This window comes from Myiozetetes cayanensis, unplaced genomic scaffold (assembly GCF_022539395.1).
Source record: "Myiozetetes cayanensis isolate MyiCay16 unplaced genomic scaffold, myiCay2020 scf26, whole genome shotgun sequence".
NCBI lineage: Eukaryota > Metazoa > Chordata > Aves > Passeriformes > Tyrannidae > Myiozetetes > Myiozetetes cayanensis.
In genome coordinates this window covers 7,671,600-7,699,563 of record NW_026087477.1, presented here as the reverse complement: position 1 = coordinate 7,699,563, position 27,964 = coordinate 7,671,600, and the positions used below count along the sequence as shown (strand labels likewise).

Sequence of the window (27,964 nt, the reverse complement as noted above, 5' to 3'; positions counted from 1 at the left end):
CTGCAGAGCCAGGGGCAGCTGTGGGAGGGACCCCAGCGGGCCCAGGGACTCGCTGCACCCCTCGCCAGGGAGAATCAAAGCGGAGCCACAGAGCCCAGTCCCAATAAATTCACAACCTGTTTAATGCCAGTTCGATTGCTTTACATGGAAAAGTTACAGCACACTCCATGGTTTTTTCCACCATTTGACACCTGGGATACGACGACGCCACAAGGCCACAGACTCTGTCACCAGCTCTGGGAGGACCCTGCGCCCGGGTCAGCGCTCACAGGTCACACCCCAACACACCACCTCAGCTCTGCCCTTTTCCCTGCTGAACCCTCAGCCAGTGACAGTGTCACCTGCAGACACACACACACACCCACACGGACACGACGGGGAGCTCCATCCTGCCCCGGCAGCTGGAGCAGGGGGGGAGGCAGCTCTGGCAGCCAGGGCAGGGTGAGCAGCCTGTTCTCACCGTGCTCCGAGGGCACAGTGTGGCCACAGAACAGCCCTGGCCTGGCAATCACCAGCCCTCGCTGCCAAGTGCAATGAGAGAAGCCAGCATGAGCCATCCTGCTCCCAAGGCAGAGAAAAGTGAGATGTGGAAGCAAGGCATAGTTTGGGAAGGAGCCTGGCAGGAGAGGACAGTGGTGGGGGACAGTGACAAAGGGGTGTCCCTGCTTTGCAGTATCCTGGGGCACAGCTGGGAGCACTGGGCAGAGGCTGCAGTGCCCACCTGGCACTGCCCCCCACCTCAGCAGCTCCCACATCACAGGCTGAGGCAAACCCATCCCTGCAGGAGCCCTGGAACACTGGGGAGCCACACCAGCATCACTCTCACCCTGTGCTCCAGTCTGGGACCCAACTCTCTCCTGCTCCAGAATGGGCACAAACCAGGCAGAGACCTCCTGTGCCCACACCCTAAACAACTACTCCTTCCCAGAGGAGAAAGCAGTGTGTCCTGGGGGTCTGCACAGCAGGATTTGGGCAGAAGGCAATCCACAAGAGACAGGAAAATCCACAGCACAGCCCCCCTGTGCACAGCCCCACTCCCAGGTGACGACACCCATGACAGACCACCTCTTGCTGCAGGTGGCTCTTTGCTTCAAACCCACTCCCCGACTTAATCAATCATCTGACTCAATTTAACACCTCCTGGGTGCTCCCAACCCACAGTGATGTGGAACAGTGCCTGTGAACAGAACAAGCAACACGAGAGAGGCCGGAGGGGGGGGGGTCACTTCACACCGAGCCCCACCTCCCACAGCCAGAGCTACACTAAAGCAGTTGTGTCCAAACTGTGCTTCAGAAATTCCGTGGAAAATCCCTTCTGGTGGCAAGTAAGACTGTGAGATGACAAGGTGGGCTGTGGGCCTGGGAGACTCAGAGCTGCCAGGCTGTATGGAGTGAGGGGGCTCCCAGCACACCAGCTCACCAGGGCCTCCCAGGAGCTGCCAACACGGGGGCAGCACCAAGAGCCTGATCCAGGCACTGGTGTGATGGCACGTGCGGTCAAGGCTGTGGTGAACAGGCTGTACCAGCTCACCCTGTAAGGATACTGGTGGCACTGCGGAGAGGCAATTCTATTCCTACTGCCTGGTTTTCAGGAAAGAAGGGAGGGGAGGAAAGCCAACAAAGAAAGAGAGAGAAAAGCATTGCCTACGTCATCTACAGAGAGAGGGCACGGTCTATATACACAGCCAGGGAATTCCACACGGGAACAGGAAGCAGTGCTGGGAAAGGGCAGGAGGGCCCGGGCAGGGCAGGCACACGTCAGACAGGACAGGCTGTGCAGCCTCACAGCTCCCCTTAAATTAAAAGCACCACACACACACACACACACACACACACAAGTGTTTGTGTCACCCCACGGGCTCCAACACCAGCCACGCTCTCGTCCCACGTGACCTAAAAACCCCAAACCAAAACCCGACAGCAGGGCCCTGGCTGGGACTTGGAGATAACAAAAAGCAACACTGCAGCCCTGCTTTAGGAGAACCCCCTTCCAGCCAGAAGAGGCCCTGCTTGCCCCAAAAATCAGATCCTCAGGAGGTATTTTGGCTCTCAAACGCATCCCAACTGCTTCTGGCCTCAGGGAGACTCCGGAGCAAGGCACTGGGGGAAGCTCCACATGCACGGGGGGATTGGGTTTCTTTTTTTATACAGTCCTTGTTTCTCCTCTCTGGTACCTCACAGGATCAGCCCAGAACATGCAACAGCAACTGCAGAACTTCCCGAATCTGCTCCCTCGGAGGTGAAGCTTTTCGAAGTCTCCTCCAAAGTTTAGAGCCCCAAAATGTATTTGTTCAGAGGCAGCTGTCAAGCACACCAGGAAAATCAAGCTGTCTTACGGGAATGATTATGTCAAGTACTACAGTACCTGTCTGGGTGAAAAAATAAAGAAAAAAACAAAGGAAAATAGGCAGTTCTCCAGTTTCTTCCTGGAATGGGGATGGCAGGCTATGAACAAAGCCCTTCGATGCCCAGCTGGAGCTGTGTCCACTCGCACCAGTGGTACTGGCCCAGGCTGGTCGGCTCCTGCCTCCAGAGATGTCACTGAGGACACAGGGACCCAGAGCAGCACGTCAAACCCCTTCCCACAGCGGCAAGGATATGCTCCTCTCTCCCAGGAGGGACAGCACGGCCGTGGGGATGGCCTCAGTCCGGTCTCAGTGGTCCATGTCACACGAGTGCTCCCCGGTACCGTCCGGAGGGCTGGAGGATGCTGGGTTAACATTTCTCTTGTACCCGTTTCCCTTTATGAAAGATGAATCCACAAACCTTTGGCAGTTCCCTCCCCTCCCCACCCCATCCCAAATACTGCCCAGCGTGGATCACAAGCACGTATTTATTGAGCTGGGTCCTCCTCCAGTCCCTCAGCTCTCCCTCCCCTCGGCTGGGCTCCGGGGGTCCATGCAGGCCGAGGGAGTGGTCTGATCCTGGAATGTCAGGCTGTAGGTTCCTGGGGCGCAGGGAGAGGGTTTATCGTATCCTGGTGAAGAGGTTAAGCACGGACACAGACTCCTGAGGAGACAAAGCAGGGGTAAGTCCTCCACAGCTCTAGCTCCACGTGCTTTTGTGTTGGTTTGTTTTTTAATCTGGCGAGGTATCTCTAGCTCAGCACATGATCCCAGCTCACCATCCAAAGTCCAACACCCATAAATATTCCCATGGGTTACTTCCAACTGGGAACAAGGAGCACAGCAGGCCAGTGTTCCCACAGCTCTGCAGGCAGCTGTGCCCCAGAGCAGGCAAAAACCAAGGGACCCTCAGCAGCAGTGCCAGCTCCCCCCAGCCCCATCCTCCAGATCCCTCTACCAGGCACCCAGAAAAGCTCTCGGAACACCAAGAACAACCTGCCTCTGGTGATGGTGAACTGTCATTGGCAGCATCCATGACCCAATTTCCATCCAAGCCCCTATTTTAAGGAGTGTAGTAAGGAGCTAAGATATAAGCACTGAATGGTTTGGGTTGGAAGAGACCTTAAAGCTCACCTTGTTCCATCTGCTCTCACAGGCAGGCACACCTTCCACTAGCCCAGGTTGCTCCAAGCCCCGTCCAACATGGCCTTGGACACTTCCAGAGATGGGGCAACCACAGCTGCTCTAAGCAACCTGTGCCAGGGCCTCGCCACTCTCACAGGAAAGAGTTTTTCCCTAAAATCTAATCTAGACCCATCCTCTGGTAGTGGGAAGCCATCCCCCTTTGTCCTGTCCTTTCATGCTTTGTCCAAAGTCCCTCTCCAGATCTCCTGGAGCCCCTTTAGGCCCTGGAATGGGCTTCAGGTCTCTCCAAAGCCTCCTCTTCAGATTGAATAGCCCCAGGTCCCAGCCTGCTGTCACCCCTGAGGGCTCAGTTCACAGCCACACACCATCAGGAAGATGGTGGGCCCAGGGTGAGCCCCCCAAAACGCCGCCCAGCAGCCCTGGGACCAGCCTGGACAGACAGGGATGTTGTGTCACACTGCCTTGGGCACACAGGGTGACCTTTTACTTCATCTGACAACAAATCCATTAAATCTCAGCAGAGCTGAACCCTCCCCTGCCCCCAGCCCTTGCTCTGCAGGAAGCAGTGAAGGGATCAGAGGGAAGGCAGCAGAGCAGAGCCACCGTGCCCCGAGTGCCCCCCGAGCAGCCCCCCCTCCTCCTCCCCCCAAGGGCCCTACCTTTGTGGAGCGAGTTTTACTGAAGACGTTCCAGAAGCGCAAGGTCTCGTCCCCAGCTCCTGTGACAATGGCCTCCCCGTCAGGGGACATCGCCTGCGGCCAAGACAACAACCCTCACCATCTGCCACGAGGCTCAGAACAGACCTCCCTTGGAATGCAGGAGAGAGATTTAACCCTCCTTCCTACTTGGCTGGCAGTGAGAAGCCAAACAACTTCCCCTGCTCCCAGGTGCCTCATCCAGCCTCAGGGATGGACAGTTTGGGCACTTGCACTTCAGTGGTGAAGCTACAGAACACACGGGGGGACTATCATGGAAAGGGTTCTTGTGGTGAGACATCCCAGCCATGTGTAACTGAGGCTATTCCTCCCAGGATTATAAACATGCCTTAAGGCAGGAAGTGTGACCTGACTGGATTTGCTGGCTGTATTGGTCTCTTACACTGGAATCTACCTCCCAAAACAGCAGCAGCATTTGTCAGCTCTGCTGTGAACTGCTGAAAGCTCCGTGTAACAGTGATAGAGCAGCTATGACATCGCTGGGGATTACCTGCACCAAGTGATTAATGACAAGTGGGGGCAGCTGAAAGCAGCAAATTCTTGCCCTGCTGACAGTCTCCAGTGAAAAGGTGTGAAGGTCTTCAGGGAACAGAGATGCTTGTGTTCCACAGAATCATGGAATGGTTTGGGTTGGAAGGGACCTTAAAGATCACCTCGTTTAACCCCCTGCCATGGGCAGGGACACCTTCCACCCCAGGTGGCTCCAAGCCCCATCCAGCCTGGCCTTGGGCACTTCCAGGGATCCAGGGGCAGCCACAGCTGCTCTGGGCAACCTGTGCCAGGGCCTCCCCACCCTCCCAGCCAAGCATTCCTTCCCAGTATCCCATCTCACCCTGCCCTCTGGCACTGGGAAGCTACTCCCCCTTGTCCTGTCCCTCCAGGCCCTTGTCTAAAGTCCCTCCCCAGCTCTCTTAGAGCCCCTTTGGGCACTGGAAGGGCCTCTATGGTTTCCTTGGAGCCTTCTTTTCTCCAGGCTCAAAGGAGTTTTCTCAAAAGAAAGCTCAGACATTTCCTCTGAAGAGTTTGGCAGGCTTTGGTGTCATTAACAAAGCCTCACATCTCCATAGCAGCAAATCAAAGCATCCCTTGCAGGCACAGAAACCAGACACAGAGCATTTTCCGCCGCTCGTGGGCAGCGTTCACATCCCCACCCAGACTCCAGGCAGCTCCTGGTGCCACTGGCACTGCTGCTGGGGGTCACCTGCAGCCAGGTGAGCACCTCCCGAGGGGTGGCCATCACTCACCAGGTACAGGACTCGGTAGGAGTGCCCCGTGAGCTTTGCTACTTGGGTTAAGGAGGGGTATTTCCAGACCAGGATCTGGTTCTGTGAGTATCCGTGAGTGCTCACCTGGAAGGGGAGAGGGAAACAGGCATCACAGAACCATGGAGTCATTAAGGTTGGAAAAGACCTTTAAGATCAAGCCCAACCACCAACCCAGCACCACCACCATGTTCACCACTCAACTATGTCCCCAAGGGCCACCACTGCTCTGGGCAGCTGTGCCAGGGCTGGACAGCCCTTTCTCTTGAAAACATTTCCCCAAATATCCAACCTAAACCTCTCCTGGTGCAACTTGGAGCTGTTTCCTCTTGTCCTGTCCCTTGTTCCCTGGGAGCAGAGCCTGACTCCCATCTGGCTCCCCCCTCCTGTCAGGGAGCAGGAGAGAGCGAGAAGGTCCCCTCTGAGCCTCCTTTTCTCCAGGCTGAGCCCCCCAGCTCCCTCAGCTGCTCCTGGGGCTCCAGCCCCTTCCCTGCTCCATTCCCTTCTCTGGACACGCTCCAACCCCTCAGTGTCTTTCTTGTCCTGAGGGTCCCAGACCTGCCCCCAGGATTCGAGGTGGTGCCTCAGCAGTGCCAGCACAGGGACAGTCACTGCCCTGGCCCTGCTGGACACACTGTGGCTGGCACAAGCTCCGTGCCCACCTGGGCACTCCTGGCTCACGTTCAGCCCCGCCTGCCCCACGGGACAGCCTGGCAGCAGCGCTGCCCAGGGAGGACTCACCAGCTCGTTGGCGTGCTTGGACCAGGCCAGGTTGCACACCTGGGAGCCGGTGTCGATGCACTGCAGGGGCTGCCCTGTGAGCGTGTTCCAGAAGCGGATGCAGCGGTCGGCTGTGCCCCCGCCCGAGGCCAGCAGCCCGTGCTGGTGAGGGGACCAGGCGATGGCTTTGACTGCTGCCAGATGCTCTGTGTATTGTTGGACAGGGCTCAGGCTGGAGTGATTCCAGACAAGGAGCTGGCAGGGAGGAGAGACGTGATCAAACTTGTGCCTCAGTCATGTGTCCACAACACCCACAAGCCGTGATGGGGCCAAGGAGGGCAGCTGGGCAACAATCTGATTTCCCACAGCTCTGTGCAGGCACGCTCAGCTCCACTCTGCACTTCACAAGAGTCCCAGAATGGTTTGGGTTGGCAGGGACCTTAAAGCCCATCTAATTACACCCCCTGCCATGGGCAGGGACACCTTCCACCAGCCCAGGTTGCTCCAAGCCCTGTCCAACCTGGCCTTGGACTCTTCCAGGGATCCAGGGGCAGCCACAGCTGCTCTGGGCAACCTGTGCCAGTCCCACCCAGCCACTACACCCAGCTGAGGAGCCATTCTACCCCTGGGCAGGGAACAGTCCCTAAGGGAAGTGCACAAAGACAGCATCACTGACTGGAACCTCAGACCCTGCTGTTGTTTTTCAGGTGTATCATTCTAGAACGCACCCAGAAACCCACTCAGTTCATTAGGAGTTATTCTGAGCAGGAGGAACTCGGTCCAACCATGCTGTCACACAGGCAATGGGCACATTCCCTACCTAGCAACCCACTCCAAAGGGCTTGGAACACTGCTTCTCCACGACAGATGCTTCTCCCATATGGTGCTCAGTGAGCTACAAGCCTGTGTTACAGGTAGGAGAACTCACAGAGCTCTGCCTTGGGTTCCTTCTGCACACAAACATCACTGCCACAAACGTGACCATACACTGCCTGAACAAAGGCACGAAGGGCAGCTTAGCAGTGACTTTACTGAACTCAAGAGTCAAGCCAGAGATTTAATTAGCCACATACAGAAGCAAAATGAAATTTGCCTTTTTAATTTTATTAAGAGGAGAAGACTGAGTAGAAGCTTAGCATGATTTATGTTGGTCACGCTCCAACAACCAAAACAAAAGCCCCTTTCAGAGAGGCCAAACATCCTTAAAGAATCCCAGAATCATCAGAGTTGGAAAAGACCTTTAAGGTGAAGTCCAACCTTTAACCTGATCCCACCAGGCCCACTAAACCATATTGCAAAGGGCCAAATCCACATATTTCAACACTTCCAGGGATGGTGACTCCACCACCGACCTGGGCAGCCTGTTCTGATGTTTAACCCCTCTTTCAGCGAAGAAATTTTTCCTAACTTGAACCCTCCCTTGGTGCAACTTAAGGCCATTTCCCCTTGTCCCAAAAAGAAAGGGAGTTTGAGATTTCATGTGACTGTACCTTATTATCATTCCCTCCAGAGGCCAGGAGCTGGTGATCCGTGGACCACTTGAGCCCACAGACCTCCTGCCTGTGTCCCTGGAGCCGGCGCTCGGACTGCAGGGGCGGGGTGCGGATGTCCCGCTGCAGGATCATCCTGTCCCGGCTCCCCGACGAGAGCTGGTCTGCATTCCATGCCAGGGCACCTGCAACGTGGGCACAGCTTCACTCAGAGGGGGGTGTGGGAGTCATGGAATCACAGAGTCTTTGGGGTTGGAAAAGACCTCTAAGATCATCAGGTCCAGCTGTCAACGCAGCACCGCCCTGTTCACCACTAAACCAGGTCCCCACACGCCACAACCACGCGTTGTTTGAACACTCCCAGGGATGGTGACTCCATCACTGCCCTGGGCAGCAGCTGTGCCAATGCTTGACAACCCTTCCCATTAAGAAATTTCCCTGATATACAGCCTGAACCTCCCCTGGTGCAACTTGAGGCCATTCCCTCTCCTCCTGTCCCCTGTTCCCTGGGAGCAGAGCCCGACTCCCCCCAGCTCCCCCCTCCTGTCAGGGAGTTGCAGAGCCAGAAGGTCCTCTCTGAGCCTCCTTTTCTCCAGGCTGAGCCCCCCCAGCTCCCTCAGCCGCTCCTGCTGCTCCAGCCCCTTGCCCAGCTCTGTTCCCTTCCCTGGACATGCTCCAGCCCCTCAGTGTCTTTCCTGTCGTGAGTGGCCCAGAACTGTCCCCAGGATTCGAGGTGTGGCACAGGGGGACAGTCACTGCCCTGGCCCTGCTGGACACAATAGCGAGCCCAAGCTCTCAAGCCCTGTAGTAGCAGCAAGCAGAATGCAAACACCACAGTTGTCAAGGGATAAAAAAAAAACCAAAACAAAGGAAATCTTGACCCAAACCTTACAGATCTCGCTTACATCCAGTCCTAGATCTGTGCACAAAGGAAGATTCCCATGCACAGACTGACTGCAGGAATCACCAACCCCATTTCACAGTGCAGCAAAGCACAGGGACAGATTTCAGGAAGTGCCTGGATTTCCCAAATCTCATCCCAGAGTCCAGATTCAGAAAAAAAAAAAAAAAAACAGCCCCCTCCAAAAAGGGAACTGGAAATCTCAGTGAGAAGCTGCCAGCAGGCCTGCAACCGGAAGCCAGTGGCAGTGAAAGGATGTTGCAACCAAACCCAAAATGCCTCAGACATGTAGAAAACACCTGCTTGCAACACCCAACCACCATCCCACTCACACCAGAGCACCACTGTTATGAGACTAGAATATTTTCAAGACTTCTCAAGACCCAGGAGGGGATAAATATCAACTCTGGAAATCCAAGTTTTCTATTTCCAGCAGATCCTTGGCTAGCACAGTTCAATCAGGAAGGAAGAGACCCCACGGACCCTCTGCCTCCCCACTCCTCACCGACTCTGGCCGTGTGCCCCTCCAGCATGGAGAGCTTCTTTCCTGCAGCTGCATCCCAGATCTGTACAAAGCCCTTGTGAGTGCCAACAGCCACCAGGTTCCCCTGCACAAACAGAGAGCCAGCATCAGTACAGCCAGCAAGTACAGCCAGAAAACAAGCTGGAAGCTGAGGGAAAAGACTTGAGATGAATCCCACTTGAGACGGAAAGCATCCAGAGCTCTTCCATCTTACATGTTTTTCCCCAGTGAGAGGCCCAAGCAGCCTGGCTGGAATATATTTATTGTAACATTTTATTGTCAAGAGCTGAAGAAGAACTGGCTTTTTCTCCCTCCCACTCCTCTTAGCAATGCCTTGAGAACCTCGAGATACAAGAGGCTGTTCTCTAAGCCCTCTCTTTTAGCAGAGAAGAACAGTGTTGACAGGAAAACACATCTGATCGGTGATGTACAGGGGGAGCTTGGGGGAATTCAGGAAAAGCAGCCAAGGAGTTAATCATGGCTGTGATGACAGTGCCTGAGTGAGAGGTGTCTCAGCTGTCCCTGCTGGCAGTGCCATACTGACCCGTTCTGACCAGCCCACGGATGTCACGGAATCCCCTTCCACAGACAGGTCACACAGCCGGGTCACCTTCGGAGAGCACAGAATGGGGTAAGAAACACGGGTTTTTGTCACACAGCACTACTGGCTGTCTCCCAAACCAGCACCTCGTTTGGCACAGAGCATGACAGGTGCTGAGGCCCTCCCAGGGCACATTCCACAGCTCTGGAAGGTTGGAAAAGCCCTACAGCAGCAGGTACTTCCCTCCTCAGGGACGACCATTTACCTGACTTGTACAAGCACTCCACAGGTAAACACAAGTCCCAAGGCCAACGCTGAGGACATTGAGAGAGGACCAGTCCACCAGGTTCAGGTAGAAGTCATCCTGCAGCTCTGGGGCATCCAGCACTTTGAAAGGAATCTTGGAGATTTTCCGAGTTGGTTTTCGAGGTGATCTTAGCAGCTTCTGACTGTTTACAAAAACAGACAGAAAAACAACTCCAGGAGCCTGCACAGCACAGCAGATGGGAGGCACAGGTGCAGCCACTGTTCACAGCATTTCTGTAGAAATGCAGGGACAAAGAGGCTGCACAATTCCTTCCAGCAGCAAGACTGTAAGGAATTAGGTTCTGCTCCTACAAAGGACCCAGGGAGCAAAAGGGTAAACTGATTACTAAGAGTTGGCCAAGACATGTTAAGCACACGGGCAGGTTGGGCACCTGCAGAAATTGTTAGAATTCAATTGTCCCTATTTATTATCCATCCAGGTTTCCAAACCCAGTTCACATTGCAATTTTGGATGCCTCAGAGAAAAGCCCTACAGAACCTTGCTGGACCCTCTGTCCCAGCCCCTCTCACAGCCCGGGGAGGATCAGTGTTACCTTTTGTTGCTGACAGGAGACAGGGAATAGGGTGAGACCTCGTTGCCATCGTCAGGGCTGGAGCGTTTTGTGCTGAGCGAGTACTGCACGAGGAAAACACACCTCCTAAGCACCCTGGGGCATCACTCCCCCGGTGCACTGCTGCCAATCCAACTCTAACACCCAGTCAGATTGCCCAGATGTTTCAGTTCTTCCCTTTCTCAGGTGCCCCAAAACCGCACAGCTCCCCTCACCTCCCCGGAAGTCCAGAACGCCTGATTTGATCATTCACCACACTGTCCAAAAAAGCCCCACCCAGCTTTCCTGCCTGCACACACACAGGAAAAGCATGTTGTTTGCTGCACACTCAGGTGCTCCTTGCAGGCCACCAAATGTGTTATCAACAGCTTATCTCAGCTAAGCCCCAACACCAACTCACTGCACAAGCAGCCTGGCAGGGCCGTGTGCTCTGTTCCTGTGACCCACAGTGCAACCTGCATGGGGTTTAGTGTAAATAACTGACTTACAGTGAAGAGAGACTTCTTCTCTGGGGTGGATGGCTGCAGCCTCCTGTCCTCTGTCTGAGGGTCCTGCACCTTCTCGATCCCTGCTCCCAAGAGTTCATTCTTCAGCAGGGCAGAGTAGGCCAGGCCATCTGTGAACCCAAACGAGCACTGAGCAGAGAGCTCCGAGCAGCAACAGCTCTGCAGGGAGAGCCAGGGTCATGTCTGCCTGACCTGGAGAAGAGAAGGCTCCAGGGAGACCTTTGAGCCCCTTCCAGTGCTTAAAGGGCCTCCAAGAGAGCTGGAGGGGGAGTTTGGACAAGGGCCTAGAAGAACAGGACAAAGGGGGAATGGCTTCCCAGTGCCAGAGGGCAGGGTGAGATGGGAGATTGGGAAGGAATTCCTGCCTGGGAGGGTGGGGAGGCCCTGGCACAGGCTGCCCAGAGCAGCTGTGGCTGCCCCTGGATCCCTGGAAGTGTCCAAGGCCAGGTTGGATGGGGCTTGGAGCCACCTGGGCTAGTGGAAGGTATCCTTGCCCATGGCAGGGGGTGGAATAAGATGAGGTTCAAGGTCCCTCCCAACCAAAACAATTCCATGATTCTATGAATTGTACACTCACAGAGCCTTTTAATAAGCCTGGGGCCCCTGCTTAGAAGCCAGATTAGCAGCGAGCTTTCCCTCCTTCCCCCCCATCAGGAAAGTGCTTCCCTGGCACAGTAAACCATGGGATACAAAGAGCCTCTTGCCTCCCAGACACTCATCAGAATCAGCAATCTGGCATGCACTCATGATGGGGGCATTTCCCAAAACTCCAGCACGAGTTTTGGCATAAGGATGAAAGTGCCAGTGTGGTGTTAAATCCCAAGCTCCCCAAAGTTGTGCAGTAGAAGCTCTGGGCGTGGCCCAAGCAGCAGATGGGGGCTCTCACCTTTGCCATTGTCTGATGTAGCATCCTTTGCTTTTCTGTTCTGGCTTGGTGATTTTTCGTTTTCCTGAAATGGAGAAACACGCCCTCACCACACAGAAAGCTCAGGAGATATGGTGAAACAGCAAATCCAGAAGGCTCCTGGAGCACAGGGTTGGAGGACAAGCACTCAAAGGAAGGGATCAAAACTTACATTTATTCTGTGGAAGTTAATGCTCCAGTTGGCCCCAGCTCTTGAGGGAATGAATCTGTCACCGTGCTTACTAGGAGAAGACATTGGGGAATTGGAAGGTGTCAGGGTTCTTCTCATCTCTGCTACCTGAATTAAAGAATAAAAGACATTGGACTTACTCTTGTCAACAGTTAGTGGGTTTGTCAGCCCCCAATTTTTTACATTACATGTATAGTTACTGAGATTATGTAGTAAAAAGGCATTTACTGAGCTCAAAAAAAATATTTTCACTCCTTTTTACAAACTGAACTGGGGTTGTATTTTCAAAAGTCTTTTGAAGTCATGTTACTTGAGTATTCGTAGAACAGCTCAGGAACTCACACCTGCTCACAGCCCAACAAAAGACTGTGGTTTGCTTTGAAGAGGCCCCAAGCCTTTCAAAAGCTCAAGGAAAACAGTCACAGGCGAGACAGACAACAACATAACAGCGAGCCTGAGCCCATCTGCACTCACACAAGGCATTGTGTTCTCATTCTGTATGTTGATTTGGCGTAGCAGACGTCTCTCATAGTCCTGGTCCATGGTGGGAAGCTGGCTGGGGACACCAGCAGCCTCAGGAATTTGTGTTTGCGAACTCCAAGCAGTAACGAGTCACCTGCAAAAGCCAGGGGGAGAAACACATCAAAATGTTACACCCCTCCACACAGAAACAGCCTCTTCAGCTTCCTAAGCCTGTTCTTTGAACTTGAGACCACTTTTCCTACCCAGACTGCTGATCCCAAACTGATACCAGAACCCACTTTCCTCAGCAGCCCCGTGCTCCGTGACTGCCCTTGGCTGCTGATTCACGTGTGCAGCCACCAGCACTCTGTGTCTGACAGGACCTCAGCAAGTCCCCCCACACCTGGAGCAGGGAGTGCCCCCAGGCCCTGCAGCAGCACAGTTTGCCAAGCCTGCAGGAAACAGGCATGGGAAGTTCAGGCATCTGCAGCCTGTCCTGTCCAGGTTCTGGCACAGGTTGCCCAGAGCAGCCGTGGCTGCCCCTGGATCCCTGGGAGTGTCCAAGGCCGGGTTGGATGGGGCTTGGAGCAACCTGGGCTGGTGGAAGGTGTCCCTGCCCATGGCAGGGGGTGGGACTGGATGAACTGTAAGGTCCCCCTCAATCTGAAGCACTCTGAGATTCTATCAAGCCTGTCCCACCCAACCCAGTCCAGGGGCAGCAGTGCTGAGGGTGGGATGTTTTCTTGACAGAAGTACTGGAGACTTTTAACACCACCCACTGCAGGAACACACAGCTAGGGATGAGGCAGCCCTCAAGTGAACATGCCACATCCGATGAGCATGCTGTCCCAAATACTCCTCCTGGCTGGCACAAAGCTCGCTCACAGCTGTACAGTCTAAAAAGCACACATTTTAAGTATATATTTAAGGACAGGGCTGCTTCACAGCCGAGATTTGGCTGCTAAATGACAACGTGTATCAATAAAAAATAAATGAGCTGACACTTGTGTGAGGACATGGAGTCACAGCCCTCCCTGAGGGCAGAGAGCAGCAACCCCAGGGCCCCAGCTCCCCCCTCACACACACCTCCTGCCTTGCCCACAGCTGACATGGGCACAAAAACACCGACGCCAGAAGGGACACGCCAAGTTGGTCTTTCAACCCAAGATAAACATGTCCAAAGGGAAAGGTGGAATCTGACACACAAGCAAATCCCCACAACACACAGGCAGCTGGAAGCTGCGCAGGACGTAGAGGGATTTTCATTCCTGGTATTGCATAAACATTTACGGCACCTGGCCCCAGTCCCGGCTGCACCAATGGAGCCACCTCCAGATACAAACTTGCTGCAAAATCCAGGAGGCGAAAGTACACAAGGGCTGTGCTGGGAGGAGGCTGCCCAGGAGCAGCTGCACAGTGCCACACTCAGGGACTGCCAGGCACTGCCTCCTGCTCCCTCCGGTATGACCTGCTGGGAAGAGGCTCCCTCCAGGAACCAAAAACCTACCAGGGTTTGTCGTTAAAAACTGGGGGCAAGTTACCATGCTGGGGGGAGGGGGGCAGCAGCACACGCTGCAGTTCAGCAAGATGTGATGAAGTGTTAGAGTATCCTGTGAAATCAGCTTGAAAGCAAGACAAAGCACACACACTGTGCACTGCAGCTGTCCCTCAGCCTGAAGAGCTAACAGCCTTTTTATCTCAAAGGGTTACAGCAAATGGGGTGACATCAGCCTGGTGACCAGGCACCAGAGGGGTTCCACTGGGCTCCAATCTTAGTGCCAGTTCTCTTGAATGTCTTCATAAGTGACTTGGATGCAGGACTGGAAGGTCCTCAGTGGATTTGTTGAGGACACCAAGTTGGGAGGAGCTGCTGACTCCTTCCTTCAAGGACAGAGAGGCCCCACAGAGAGACCCTGACAAATGTGAGGGCTGGGCAATCCCCAACTGTGTGGTGTTTAACAAAGGCAAATGCCAGATCCTGCCCTTGGGATGGGCAGCCCTGGATGCAGGGACACACTGGGGAATGAGAGGCTGGAGGGAAGGGCCCTGGGGGCCCTGGGCAGTGGCAAATTGGATCTGAGTCAGCAGAGTGTCCTGGCAGCCCAAAGGGCCACCCTGTCCTGGGGGGCATCAGGCCCAGCATCGCCGGCTGGGCCAGGGAGGGGATTGTCCCGCCCTGCCCTGACCTGGGGCGGCCTCACCTCGAGTCCTGGGGGCTGTTTGGGGACCACGGTGTCAGAGGGATCTGAAGCTGTTGGGGAGGGTCCAAAGGAGGGACAGGGAGCTGGGGAAGGGTGTGGAGGGGAAGGGTGTGAGGAGCAGCTGAGGGCACTTGGCTGGGTCAGCTGGAGCAGAGGAGACTGAGGGGAGACTCCTCGGGGGCTGCAGCTCCTCCCGAGGGCAGGCGGAGGGGCAGGCGCTGAGCTCTGCTCTGGGACCAGGGACAGGAGCCAGGGAAGGGCTGGAGCTGTGCCAGGGGGGTTGGGATGGACCTCAGGGAAAGGTTCTTCCCCCAGAGGGTGGTGGGCACTGCCCAGGCTCCTCAGGGCAGTGGGCACGGCCCCAAGGCTGCCAGAGCTCCAGGAGCGTTTGGACAACGCTCTGAGGGACAGGGGGCATTGTTGGGGTGTCCTGGGCAGGGTCAGGGGTTGGGCTGGATGATCCCTGTGGGTCCCTTCCACCTCAGGAGATTCTGTGCCTCTGTGATCTAAGCCATTTGTCAGTACTGAAACTTGGACTTGTTACAAATGCTGAAAAGCTTTTCATCCTTGCCATTAAGCCTGCCAGCACTCTTGCAGCAGCATCCCTGAATAGACAGTGCCAAGTTGGTTCTGAGCACACCTGTTTACCTCTGCCACCTCCTCCTCCGAGCTTTTTTCATTTAACACATTTCTCCCATATGTTCTTTCAGAGGCAAAACTGGAGAAAGCTCCCAAATTTAACAGTGATCAGCTTCCACCAAATGAAGCAAAGAGTCAGACAGCATTACTGGAGTGTAAAGTCAGAAAAATCTGTGATGCTATTAATAAAGGAGGTTAAAAAAATAACAATTAGTGCATGCCATGTCAAACACTCTCCTCACCACTGTTACCGACCCACAGGCACCAAATGTGTATCTCAAATCAAAGAGCTCCATAACATGCACACGCTTCCCCACCCCACTCCCCTTTTCTTTTTTTGGGTTGTTGTTGTTTTAACACCATGAGCTCAGCCCGCAGAACCCACATGAGGAGCGTGATCAGCAGGGGAACACCACACACTTGAAGTGTCCTCCCAAAATGGCTCAGCACAGCACTGGTGAGAGATCCAGACCCAGTTACACTGCAGAGACACATTTTTTAATTCTGCACCTGAAACACATTTGCTTCTCGAGCTTTTGAGTTCCCATCTGCCCAAATTTCAACTACAACTTCCAGTCAGAAACACAGCACAGAGCATCCAACAGAGAGACTGCAGAGGCAGAACACAGCAGTGAACGTTCAGCACCTAAATAATGACCTGTTTTTACCTTAAAACCTGTTCCACAGGGCCAAGGAGCAGGCAGCACCTCTGGTTTGGGGTAGGCTCTTGCCAACTCCAAATCTGTCTGGTCAGAAGCGAGTGGGATTTTTCTTTTCCCCCCAAGCAAGCAAAAAAGGCTTTGCCAGAAGGACCTGGGGGTGCTGGTTGGCAGAGGTTGAACATGAGCCAGGTGTGCCCATGTCGGCATGGAGCTTGTACCAGCCACAGTGTGCCCAGCAGGGCCAGGGCAGTGACTGTCCCTGCGCTGGCACTGCCGAGGCCCCACCTCAAATCATGGGGTCAGGTCTGGGACCCTCAGGACAAGACACTGAGGGGCTGGAGAGTGTCCAGAGAACAGAATGGAGCCCCAGGAGCAGCTGAGGGAGCTGGGGGGGGCTCAGCCTGGAGAAAAGGAGGCTCAGGGGGGACCTTCTCCCTCTCTCCAGCTCCCTGACAGGAGGGGGGAGCCAGGGGGATATCAGGCTCTGCTCCCAGGAAACAGGGGACAGGACAAGGGGAAATGGCCTCAAGTTGTGCCAGGGAGATTCAAGCTGTATATGAAGGAAAACTCCATGGAAAGGGCTGTCCAGCCCTGGCACAGCTGCCCAGGGCAGGGGTGGAGTCACCATCCCTGGGAGTGTGTTCAAAAGCCACGTGGCACTTGGGGTCATGGTTTGGTGGTAACCTTGGCAGTGCTGGGGAACGGTTTGACTGGATGGTCTTTTCCAACCCCAGTGATTCTGTGATTCTATGACTGGGTATCTGGGCTATAAATTCTCTTTAAACTGGAGAAATAAAAGATCTCGAGGAGCTGCATGGGTTACATATTCTTTTTGTATAATACTTTGTTACTAATTATGCAGTTTATGCTTGGAGAAGAAAGGTGGGGTTTGGTGGAAGGTTTTGGATTCCTAAGGAAGAATTTGTATTCTGACTTTATTTTCTTCGTGCACCTTATGTGCTGTCTCTGAATTGACTGGATTGTCTCACAGCCCATTACTTTAAGAACAACACTTCCAGGCAGAGTTATGGTGCTGAACAAAGAGCCTTTTGTTCTTTTTATTGACCCAACCTTCAAGTATTCAAATACAGAAATGTTTTTTCTTGGTATGGATGTGTTTTTAATAAGCCAGCATGCAGAATGCCAGGGCTGGCTGGGAAACGAGGGCAGTTATTTTGCAAAGTGATTTGTGTGGTTTGAGGCAGGTTGTGCCTGTTTGGATTCCCCTGCACACCCTGAAGCTGGGGGGAACAGATGCAGGTTGTGTTGGCTCTGTCAATCCAGACATGCTCTGGATGAGTCCTGACCCTTTTTTAATTCCAGAAATTGTTTGTGTCCTTCTTAAAACTGGAGAGTATTTCGGTGGGTAAGTGTTGAACAGGAAAGGTGCTGATGAAAGTGGGAGACTCAGAATACCAAAGACAGGATAAATTTAAATGTAGAGCTGAATATATTTCCTAATTTATACAGGGCCAAAGGGGGTAGAGGATGCCTTGGTAATTCAAATACCACTAATGTTATCTTGATGCTTTATTTTGGAGCATCTTAAATCTGAAAAAGGTTGCCTGGAGCTTTTCTTACTGACAAGCACCAAACAGACCCCAAATTTAGAGTCAGGAAGAGACTACCTAATCCTAGAAATGCTGACTGCTCTTTGGGCCTGTATTTAATGTCAGTATTGAGGTGCTGAGTATTTCCAAGCTCTCTGGAAAATCCCCATCATTTACCATCATTTCTTCTCTTTTACAGACTCTTGAACAAGCTGTAAGGGGAGGGAATAAAGAAAAAGAAAAAGGCAAAAAAAAGCTACATCAAAGCATTTTAGCTATGTTCTAGTCAAGACTACAGAGCAGCCATTGACAAGGAGCAGGATAATCTGCACTTGGCCAACCCAAAGCAGAACTTTTACACATTTAACCTGGAGGAAGAGAGTTTATGTCTTATACCAACCAACCAAAGCTTTCCAGGAACCAGCCTCCTTTCAAACCAGCAGGAGAACAAAGAGCTAGAGAGCCTTGTGTTTTACCAATATTTACCTTTTCAAAGTTAGAAGGATGTAACTTTTTATTTAATGATTTACTAAGGTATTAGTGTGAAAAGCTTTATAAAATCAGTCATTTACAAGAGTAACCCCTCTGTAATGGAGGCAGGTAAAGCTTTATTTCAGAACAAAATATAAGCTTTGCTGCCTTGCCTGTTCACAGCTTTGTACTGCAGAGATCACACCAATGACAACAACAAAATTACTCCAGTGTTATGGTGGCAGGTGGGATCTGCACCCTCAGTCCTCACACTCCTGAACGTCCAATACTCCACCAAGACACTGGATGACTGCCAGAGCCACCACACCACAGCAGTGTATTTCAGAGGGTAAGAGGGAGGTGACTGCTATTCACTGAAGGTCCAGCAAAATTCCATGCTTTCCTGCTTTTCCAAGCCATGTCTTCCTGCCCAGGGAGCTCACACACCCCTTTACGCACTCACTACCAGCTCCACAATGCCCCTGTTCCAAAAATGCCAACTTTTAGTGACCAGAAACAGGCACAAACTGAACTCCAGCTGGATTTGGAGGTAAAGAGGCTCAAGAGAAGAGCCAGGACACTGTTTGCATCTCCTGCCAGGCTGTAGCGGGAGTATAGAAGCTGGACACGGAAGACAAGCAAAATGCACTGTGATCCATCTGTGCCTCCTCTCACCTCCCATGGCAGAAAACATCCCCCCTTCCTCATAGGCACGGGTCCAACCTGCCATCCAGGCTGGAGGTGACAAGTGTTTGACTTTCTGCACCTCTACCTGTGCTCACAAAGAAAGCTCCAAGACAGCTTCAGAACTCGGGAAAGGCTTCAAGTCCAGCACCTCAAAGCCAGGCAGTCCTCCCACGATGACAGAGGGACTCTGAGCAGCAAACCACAGGAATGCAGGGCACTCTGCTGAGCGAGGCTGCAGGAAGTCTGCGGGAGCCAAGGACAGAGTGCTCGTGACACAGAGCTCTGTTTGTGGCCTGGGCTGTCACGTGCCAGCGGAAACTCAGGCTTGTAAGACCTTCAGGAAACTGCATAAAATCTGTCTTTGGAAGAGCCTTTACCAAAGATAAACATCCCCTCCACTAATCACAGAATCCTAGAACGGTTTGGGTTGGAAGGGACCTCAAAGCCCAGCCAGTGCCACCCCCTGCCATGGGCAGGGACACCTCCCACCAGCCCAGGTTGCTCCAAGCCCCGTCCAACCTGGCCTTGGACACTTCCAGGGATCCAGGGGCAGCCACAGCTGCTCTGGGCAACCTGTGCCAGGGCCTGCCCACCCTCACAGCCAAGAATTTCTTCCTCATATCTAATAAATCTTCTCCATACACCATTAGAAGCCCAAAAGTTTTTCCAGAAGGATTTTCTTATACAAAACAGCTGCCCTTAGACACAGGTCCTGCTCTGACTAGAAACGCTGTTCTTGCTGCCTCCCACACGGATGATGCTTCAGGTATCACCACCACTTTCAGCACAGACATTTTTCCTAAATCCCCCTTCTCTCCACAACTGAAGGAAAAGAAGGGAAGCCAACAGTCAAGCCTGTACTCCAAAGACCAGGATAGTTTCAGTTGTTCAACTGAAACTCAAATACAAGTGACGGGCAAGTACAGAGCTCAGAGGCACCAGCCCCCTGCCACTGTACCCATGCAGCAGCCAGGGCCCTTGCTCAGGGGGTTCCAAATTTGCCTCAGACAGCTTTTAATAAGTCAGAACAATTGTAGATTTGTTACTATGCCTTCCTAGATGACGTTTTCATTCAATACACATCCCACTGCAGCGCAGGGTTTATCCAAGCAGACACGACAACCATGCACTCAGCAGGAATGGATTTCTCAGAAAATCACCACCATTAAACTCCTTTTTATTGCCTGCAGGTGGTGATTATTTCACCTCTTTGCCACGCTGCTCCATAAATAAGAGGGCCACACCTGTTCCCAGGGAATCCAAAACAAAGCACAAACTCTCCAGCCATGCAGGAAATCTTACACTGGGAAACAAAACACAACACGTGGGGTCACCTGGGTGGCACCTCTTGCCCGGAGGGGGGGGGGGGGGAAGCAAAAGGCTCCCTAATTAACAGCAAGTCCTGTAAGAGGTTTATCTGTTACAACAGAAAAACAAACAAGAGGCAGCACCAGAAACACGCTGGTTTTAGAGACACAGTTCTTGGCAAGGGCAGGTGGTGGAGCTGCACCTGCAGCCCTGGGCTGTGCTGGCTGTCACCTGGCTTGGGGACAGTGCTGAGGGCAGGTTTGTGCTGGGCACCAGCTCCTGCCTGTTCCTCTTGTGGCACTGCTGGGCCCCCCTGAGCAGAGCCTGGGCCATGCTCTGCCCCCTCCCTGCACACCCTGGGGAGGGCCCCTCTCAGGGTGTGCTCTGCAGGCTGAACAGCCCCAGCTCCTTCAGCCTTTGCTGCTCCCAGAGATGCTCCAGCCCCTTGGGCATCTCTGTAGGAGAATCAGCTCCCTGTCCCTGCTGTGCTGAGGAGCCAGAGCTGGGCCCAGCCCTGCAGATGTGCCAGCCCAGGGCTGGGCAGAGGGGCAGGATCCCCTCCCTGCCCTGCTCCAATGCTCTTCCAGTGCACCCCCAGCCCCCACTTTGGGGGGTCCTGGTGGACAGTGAGCTGTCCATGACCAGCAACGTGCCCTTGGGGGCACATTGCTGGTCATGGACAGCTCACTGTCCACCAGGACCCCCAGGTCCTTCCCCACAGCTGCTCTCCATCAGCATCTGAGACCCTGCAGGGCTTCCTGTTTTTGTTTGGCAGTTTCTGTGCTCTGTCTGAGCACGGCAGCTTTTTGTGTGGCTACTGACTTCAATAAAAATTCACTTTCCCTTCAGAAAGCTACAAAAACCCCCACGGGATACAGCTGTTGGATTGACTTCCAATTCCAAGTGCAGTACAGACAGCTGAAGGCACCAGCTCTAGATAAAAGCTCTGACAAGGCTTCCAGTAAAGGAAAAGTTAGTGCACTAAAAGCTAAGATTAAAAGTTCACCTGCAGCCCTGCCTCTGGAGCTTTACTGAAAGGTCAGGCACCCAAAACTCTGCCTCATCAGAATACTTAAGCTACTGGAAATGCAACAGGGCCCCTTGTCAACCCATGAAAGAAAGTAATTAAATTTAGAAAACACGACAGCCTCAGCCAACAGCCCCGGAAAATTCTGCTTCTGTATTAGTTATAATAATAAAATACACCAAAATCAGCCTTTAACACAAAATCATACAGTCACAGAACTCCAGGTTGGTTTGGGTTGGAATGCACCTTAAAGCCCATCCAGTGCCACCCCCTGCTATGGACAGGGACACCTTCCACCAGCCCAGGTTGCTCCAAGCCCTGTCCAACCTGGCCTTGGACACTTCCAGGGATCCAGGGGCAGCCACAGCTTCTCTGGACAACCTGTGCCAGGGCCTCCCCACCCTCACAGGGAACAATTCCTTCCCAATGTCCCATCCAATCCTGCCCTCTGGCAGTGGAAAAACACTCCCCCTTGTCCTGTCCTGCCAGGCCCTTGTCCCCAGTCCGTCTCCAGCTCTCTTGTTTGCTCCTTTAGGTCCTGGAAGGCCACAACGAGGTGCCCACAGTGGAGCTGCTCTCCGAAGAACCTTCAGCACAAAATACCGGGGTGGCATCGTTAAACACACTCAGGAAGCATCAGCACTCAGAGAGACAACAGGCACAACAGCCTCAAGAGAGCTACAAACGGAGGGAGAACAATCCTCCACACCACGAATCCAGCAACACCTTCACAAGGTGACTGGGGTGACCTGACAGCCCTCCCTGCCACAGCAGCACCCTCTCACCACCAGGACGACACTCGGCTCAGGTTAAGGGCTCAGGTGCTGATGGTGAGTACATACCCCACGTGCAAAGCGTCAGCAACACGTCAAAAACACCCCAATAAAAAGACACGGTGGTAATGAGCTCCCTGAGACCCCCGAGCCACCAGGGGGGCAGGGGCACATCCACTGGTGCTGCACCTAAGCAAGGGACTGCCAGGTGAAGTTTCTGCCGCAGCCTGGCAGGTTTTTCAGAACGAAGTCCACATCACAAAAAAAGTCACCTCTGACACCTGCATTATCAGTCTGACCGAGAAGCAAGAAGGAGCTGGTGAGGACACACCGAGCCAGGCTCGGGCTCTCCGTGCCTTTCAGGGCACACGGAGCGAAGGAGGGGGCGACACCGCGACCTTCCATCCGCGGGGGCCGGTGCGGGACGTGCCCGTTACCAAACACCGCCGAGGCACCGGAGCGTTGGGGGCTGGCCGGCCCCGGGCCCGTCCTGCCGGGGCTGACAGGGCACCGCGGCGGAGCGGGAACATCGACTGCCCCTTGGTGCTTGTCACGAACACCGGGGGAAGAGAGGCGGTCACCGCGGTGGGAGGCAGAGAGGGAGGTTGGAGAGAACGAGGAAAGGCACCCAGGGAGAGTGGAAGAGTACGACGAAACGAGAGATGGAGGAAAAGAAAGCAGGAAGGAAGCCTCAGCCGGGCTCGGAGCCGGCGCTGCCCCAGCCCGGCCCCGCCCGGCCCGGCCCCTCCGCCCCGCCCGGCCCAGCCCCGCCGGGGCCCACAGGTCCGTGCCCGCGGGGGAAGGCGCAGGGCCCGGCCGGCCGCAGCCCCCTGGCCCCGCGGAGCCCCCCGCCGTGCCCCCGGCGCGGTGCGGGCCGTACCTGCCCGGTCGCGGTGGCTCCGGCCCGGCCCCGCTCCGCCTCCTCCGTCAGCGCCCGCCGGCCCCGCCGCTCCGCAACATGGCGGCCGCCCCCGCCCCCGCGCGGGGCACGACGGGAGCGCGCCCCGCCCGCCGGCCGCGCGCGCTGCCATGGCAACGGCGGGGCGGTGACGTCACGGCCGCGGCGATGACGTCACGGCCTGAGGCTCGGGGAGGGGGTGACACACACAAAAACCCACCCCCCCCGCGGGTGCTGCGGCCCCCAGGGGCTCCCTGGGTCCTTACAGGGGTTCTCTTGATCCCTGGAGGGGTCTTTGGGCCCTTTGAGGGGGTTGTCTTGGTCTGTGGGGGCGTCCCTGGGTCCTCAAGGGGGTTCTTGGGTCTCTGGAGAGGTCCTAAGGTCTCTATAGAAGGTTGTTCAGTCCTTAAGGGTGTTCCTCAGGCCCTTGTGGGGCCTTTTGGGTCCTGAGGGGGTGGCTCTGCCCCCCCACGGAGGGTGTGGGACTCCTGTGTCCCCCCCCAGACAGGGTTTGTGGCTCAGTGTGGGGCTGCCCCACATTCTTGGGCAGGGTCCATGGCCCCCCATTCCCAGTCCCTGACCCACATTATCCCCATGTGCCTGCCTGTGCCTGTGGAGGGGCTGATGCCAGGGGCCCCAGGGTGTTCCTTGAGGGTCACACTGTCCATCTTCAGTGCTCTGGTGACCCAGTGCCAGCGTCTCACCGTCACCCTGCTCGGCATGACCATTCTGATCCTACTGCAGCAATGCAGTGAGCTGCAATTCTCTTGTTATTAATCATGGATTGATTCCCTGGTTATTAATCACAGACTCCCTGGTTATCAATCATGGAGCTTGGCCTCCCATAATAATCAAGTCTCTCTTTAAAGCTCCCTTGTATGTTATTTACAACAACAAAAAACAGCTGATAAGTGCTGCCCTGAGAAGGAACAGAGTAATTCATGGAATTCTGGAATATCCTGAGCTGGAAAGGACCCACAAGGATCATCCAGCCCAACTCCTGACCCTGCCCAGCACACCTCAACAATCCCCCCCCGTCCCTCAGAGCGTTGTCCAAACGCTCCTGGAGCTCTGGCAGCCTTGGGGCCGTGCCCACTGCCCTGGGGAGCCTGGGCAGTGCCCACCACCCTCTGGGGGAAGAACCTTTCCCTGAGATCCATCCCAACCCCCCTGGCACAGCTCCAGCCCTTCCCTGGCTCCTGTCCCTGGTCCCAGAGCAGAGCTCAGCGCCTGCCCCTCCGCCTGCCCTCGGGAGGAGCTGCAGCCCCCGAGGAGTCTCCCCTCAGTCTCCTCTGCTCCAGCTGAGCCAGCCAAGTGCCCTCAGCTGCTCCTCAGGCCCTTCCCCAGCTCCCTGTCCCTCCTTTGGACACTCTCCATATCGTGGTCCCCAAGCTGCCCCCAGGACTCGAGATGATTCCCTTTAGAGGACGGTGGTGTGGTGGGGATGGTGATGGTGGTGGAGGCAGGGATAGGGATGGCACTGGGGATGGGGGTGCTGGAGCAGAGATGAGGTTGGCGGTAGGGATGGGGATGGCGGTAGGGATGAGGATGGCGGTGCAATGGGGATGGCGGTGTGATGGGAATGCTTGGGGATGGGGATGGCGGTGTGATAGGAATGCCGTGGGGATGGGGATGTCCGTGGGGATGGCGATGGCGGTGCGATGGGGATGTCCGTGGGGATGGCGATGGCGGTGCGATGGGGATGGTCTGTAGGGATGCGCGATGGCGGTGCCCGCACAGCCCCGCGGTGCCGCCCCGTCCCGCCCCCGCTGCCGCCGTGACCCCGCGGGCCGATCACTTCCAGGGCGGCCCCGGCTCCCGATTTGAAAATGCGGGAGCGGCTCCTGGTGCTGCTGTGCGCGCTGGCCCGGAGGCGGCGGCGGCGCCGGGGGGCGGCCATGGCCGGGGCTGGCAGCGGCCGCGGGGCCGGCGGCTGGGACGGGCCGCAGCGGCGGGCCTGGCTCCGGCACTACTACAGCCAGCGCCAGAAACGCCTCATGACGGTGAGCGGGCCGCGGCCGGGCGGGGGGGGACGGGAGGGGATGCGGGGACACGGGAGATGCGGGGGACACGTGGAGATCGTGGGGACACAAAGGATGGGGGGATACGGGGAGATCGTGGGGACACAAAGGATGGGGGGATACGGGGAGATCGTGGGGACTCAAAGGGTTAGGGGGGGTCACGAGGGATGTACGGAGGTCACCGGGACACAAAGGATGAGGGTGTCACGGGGGATACACTGAGGACATGGGGACACAAAGGATGGGGGACACGGAGTGGTCACGGGCACATGCAGGATGGGGGATGGGGCACACAGTGGTCACAGCGACAAAGTGGATGAGGGGACATGGGGGACAGGCAGTAGTCATGGGGACATGCAGGATGGGAGTGTCACGGGGGATGCAGAGGTCATGGGGACACAAAGGATGGGGGTGTCATGGGGATGCACTGACGACCTGGGGACACAAAGGATGAGGGGATATGGGGGACATGGAGTGGTAACGGGGACACAAAGGATGAGGGGATATGGGGGACACGCAGTGGTCTCAGGGATAAAGGGGATGGGGGGATATGGGAGACATGGAATGCATGGACAGGAGGGATGTGGGGCACAAGGGTACACAGGTCACAGGGACACAGAAAATGGGCAGGGGGTGCAGGACACAAAGTACAGGGGTGGGAAGGACGAGGATCACGGGGGGTCACAAGTGAGACACAAAGGGGGGGGACATGTGGGACCCAAAACATGGGATATGGGGCTGAAAGGACACGTGGACACAGATCACAAAGGATGGGGAATGTGGGGGCTCTGTGGGACACAAAGACAGGGACACAAAGGATGGGGGACACGAGGGACAGGGAACTTGAAGGACCTGGGATGTGATCCTGGACACAGAGGATGTGGGATGCAGAGGATATGGGGACATGAAGGAGGAGGTGACATCAAAGTGGGGGACACAAAGAATGGGGGATACAAAAGGCCTGGGGATCCAAGGGATACAGGGCAGCGAGGACAAGCTTGGGAGGGGAACATGGGGGACACCCTGCCCTCGGCAGTGCCCAAAGAAAGGGAAAAAACCTCTTTTCAGCTTGAAGTTGTATTTAGAATTCAATAACAGAAAAACAATTCCTGTGGAGGGACCAGGAGCTCACCTTTCCAAATCATGACTCCCACCTTCGAGGGGTGCTCGCTCCCCCTTCCAAATCAGGGCTGAGCCCACAGTTCCCTTGGTCGCAGGAAATCCAGGAATGGTTGTTAAATACAAAGCCCAGGGAGGGAGCGGCCACCCCAAAAAGGGACTTTTTCAGGAAGCTCCTTGTCTGCAGCACTTGGGCATCTTGTCCACGGTCACAGCTACTGCCTGGTGTGTTCGCACTGGGCTTTCTGAGGAAGATTTGACCCAGTGTTAGTCTGGTTGGGACCACAGGGCACCTGGCTCTGGGTTAACCCCTGCCTTGAGCAGGTCTCTTGAACTGGGTGGTCTTCAGAGGGACATCCTGGTGAGGTGCGGGGTGGGGATGGGGAGGTGCCCTGTCACACCCCTCGTGTCTCCCCCTGCAGCTCCTGATCGCTCACCGGAGGAGAACCGGCTGCTGCTTCTACCCCCGCGCCTGGCCCAGCCTCAGGAGCTCGGACTGGTGGGAGAGGGTGGTCCTGAAGGAGTTTGGGCCCCAGGACTGGCTGGAGAAGTTCCGGATGTCCAAGGAGACCTTCTTCTACGTCTGCAACCAGCTGCGGCCCGGGCTGGCCCCACACAGCGCCCACTTCCACCCCACCCTGCCCCTGGAGAAGAGGGTGGCCGTGGCCCTGTGGCACCTGGCCACCAACGTGGGCTACCAGACCCTGAGCCCGCTCTTCGGCGTGGGGCCCTCCACGGTGCAGAGCTGCGTGAGGGAGGTGAGCTACGCCGTGGTGCTGCTGCTGAAGCCGCTCTACCTGCGGCTGCCCGGCGAGAAGGAGCTGGAGAACATGGTGCGGATCTTCCGCGCGCGCTGGGGCTTCCCCCACTGCATCGGGGCGCTGGACAGCCTGCACATCCCCATCCACCCGCCCCTGCGCCTCGCCAGCGACTACTGCAACGGCCAGGGCTGGCACTCCATCCTCACGCAGGCCACCGTGGACGGGCTGGGGCAGTTCTGGGACGTGTCCACCGCCTTCCCGGGCAGCATGGAGAACAGCGCCGTGCTGGAGAGCTCCAGCCTGTGGGTGCTGGCCAAGGAGGGCCGGCTGTGCCCCAACCCTCCCAAGCACTTCATGGGGAAGGCGCAGAAGTACGTGCTGCTGGGCGACGCCACCTACCCCCTGCAGGACTGGATCCTCAAGCCCTACCAGGAGGACGAGAAGCTCACGCAGCGCCAGCTGCAGTTCAACTACCGCCTGAGGCGGGCGCACAGCGTCATCGAGAACGCCTTCCTGCGCCTCAAGGCGCGCTGGCAGATCCTCCTCAAGTGCGACGACTGCAGCCTGGAGCTGCTGCCCACCCTGGTGCTGGCCTGCTGCATCCTGCACAACGTCTGCGAGGCCCACGACAACCCCTTCAACGAGGAGTGGCTGGAGGGGGCCGAGCCCACCGAGCTGCCCAAGCCCTGCCAGCCCGCGCCGGCTGCCATGGAGGACGCCCGGGCCGAGCAAGTGCGGGAGCTGATGTGCCAGTACTTCGAGAGCTGCGGGGAGGGCTGATGGGGCCGCCCTGCACAGCCCTGCACAGCCCTGCTCCAGGACTCTGGCAAACATTGGCCCGGCGGTGCCAGGACTGCAGCCCGACCAGCTGCACCATCCGGACCCGGGGCGGGCAGGGGTGGCCGTGTCGTGCTCGTGCCGGGTTTGCTGTGCAGGTTTCAGGCAGTGGAATGTATTTTGTGCCCTTGCTCTCTCTGCCAGGATCTGAGTGGTGTGGTGTGTGCTGTGGGAGCAAAGTGGGGGTCGTGGCTGAGTGGATGGGGCAATGGGGGGTCTCCCTCTCCTCTGTCCTGTGGCCCCTCCGTCAGGGCTGAAACCAGCAGGGGCCTTGAAATGAGGCAAAACTCCTTTGAAGGTTCGAAACCTGCGTAAACACACCTGGGAGGGGGAGGAAGAGGCAGAGCAGTGACACACTGAGGGGATGAAACTGTGCCCCCAAACTCCTGCACGTGCTGCCTTGGGGCAAGTGGGGTGGGCTGCCCA

At 55.7% G+C, this 27,964-nt stretch overlaps 2 protein-coding genes across 2 annotated transcripts; one reads left to right on the top strand and one right to left on the bottom strand.

Moving 5' to 3' along the window:
* Positions 1-104: 104 nt before the first annotated feature.
* FZR1 (fizzy and cell division cycle 20 related 1) lies at positions 105-22,878 on the bottom strand. Its single transcript, XM_050321432.1, has 14 exons — positions 22,783-22,878; positions 12,597-12,738; positions 12,105-12,230; positions 11,915-11,978; positions 11,011-11,138; positions 10,505-10,587; positions 9,910-10,093; positions 9,648-9,713; positions 9,086-9,188; positions 7,680-7,864; positions 6,211-6,444; positions 5,452-5,556; positions 4,151-4,243; positions 105-3,009 (listed from the first exon to the last, which is right to left on the bottom strand). The coding sequence occupies exons 2-14, from the start codon at positions 12,663-12,665 to the stop codon at positions 2,968-2,970; spliced, it is 1,482 nt and encodes a 493-aa protein (XP_050177389.1). The 5' UTR covers positions 12,666-12,738; positions 22,783-22,878; the 3' UTR covers positions 105-2,967.
* Positions 22,879-24,629: 1,751 nt separating this feature from the next.
* On the top strand, positions 24,630-27,670 carry LOC126643201 (uncharacterized). Its single transcript, XM_050321444.1, has 2 exons — positions 24,630-24,803; positions 26,363-27,670. Exons 1-2 carry the CDS (start codon positions 24,630-24,632, stop codon positions 27,479-27,481), a joined length of 1,293 nt encoding a protein of 430 aa, XP_050177401.1. The 3' UTR covers positions 27,482-27,670.
* Positions 27,671-27,964: the final 294 nt, after the last annotated feature.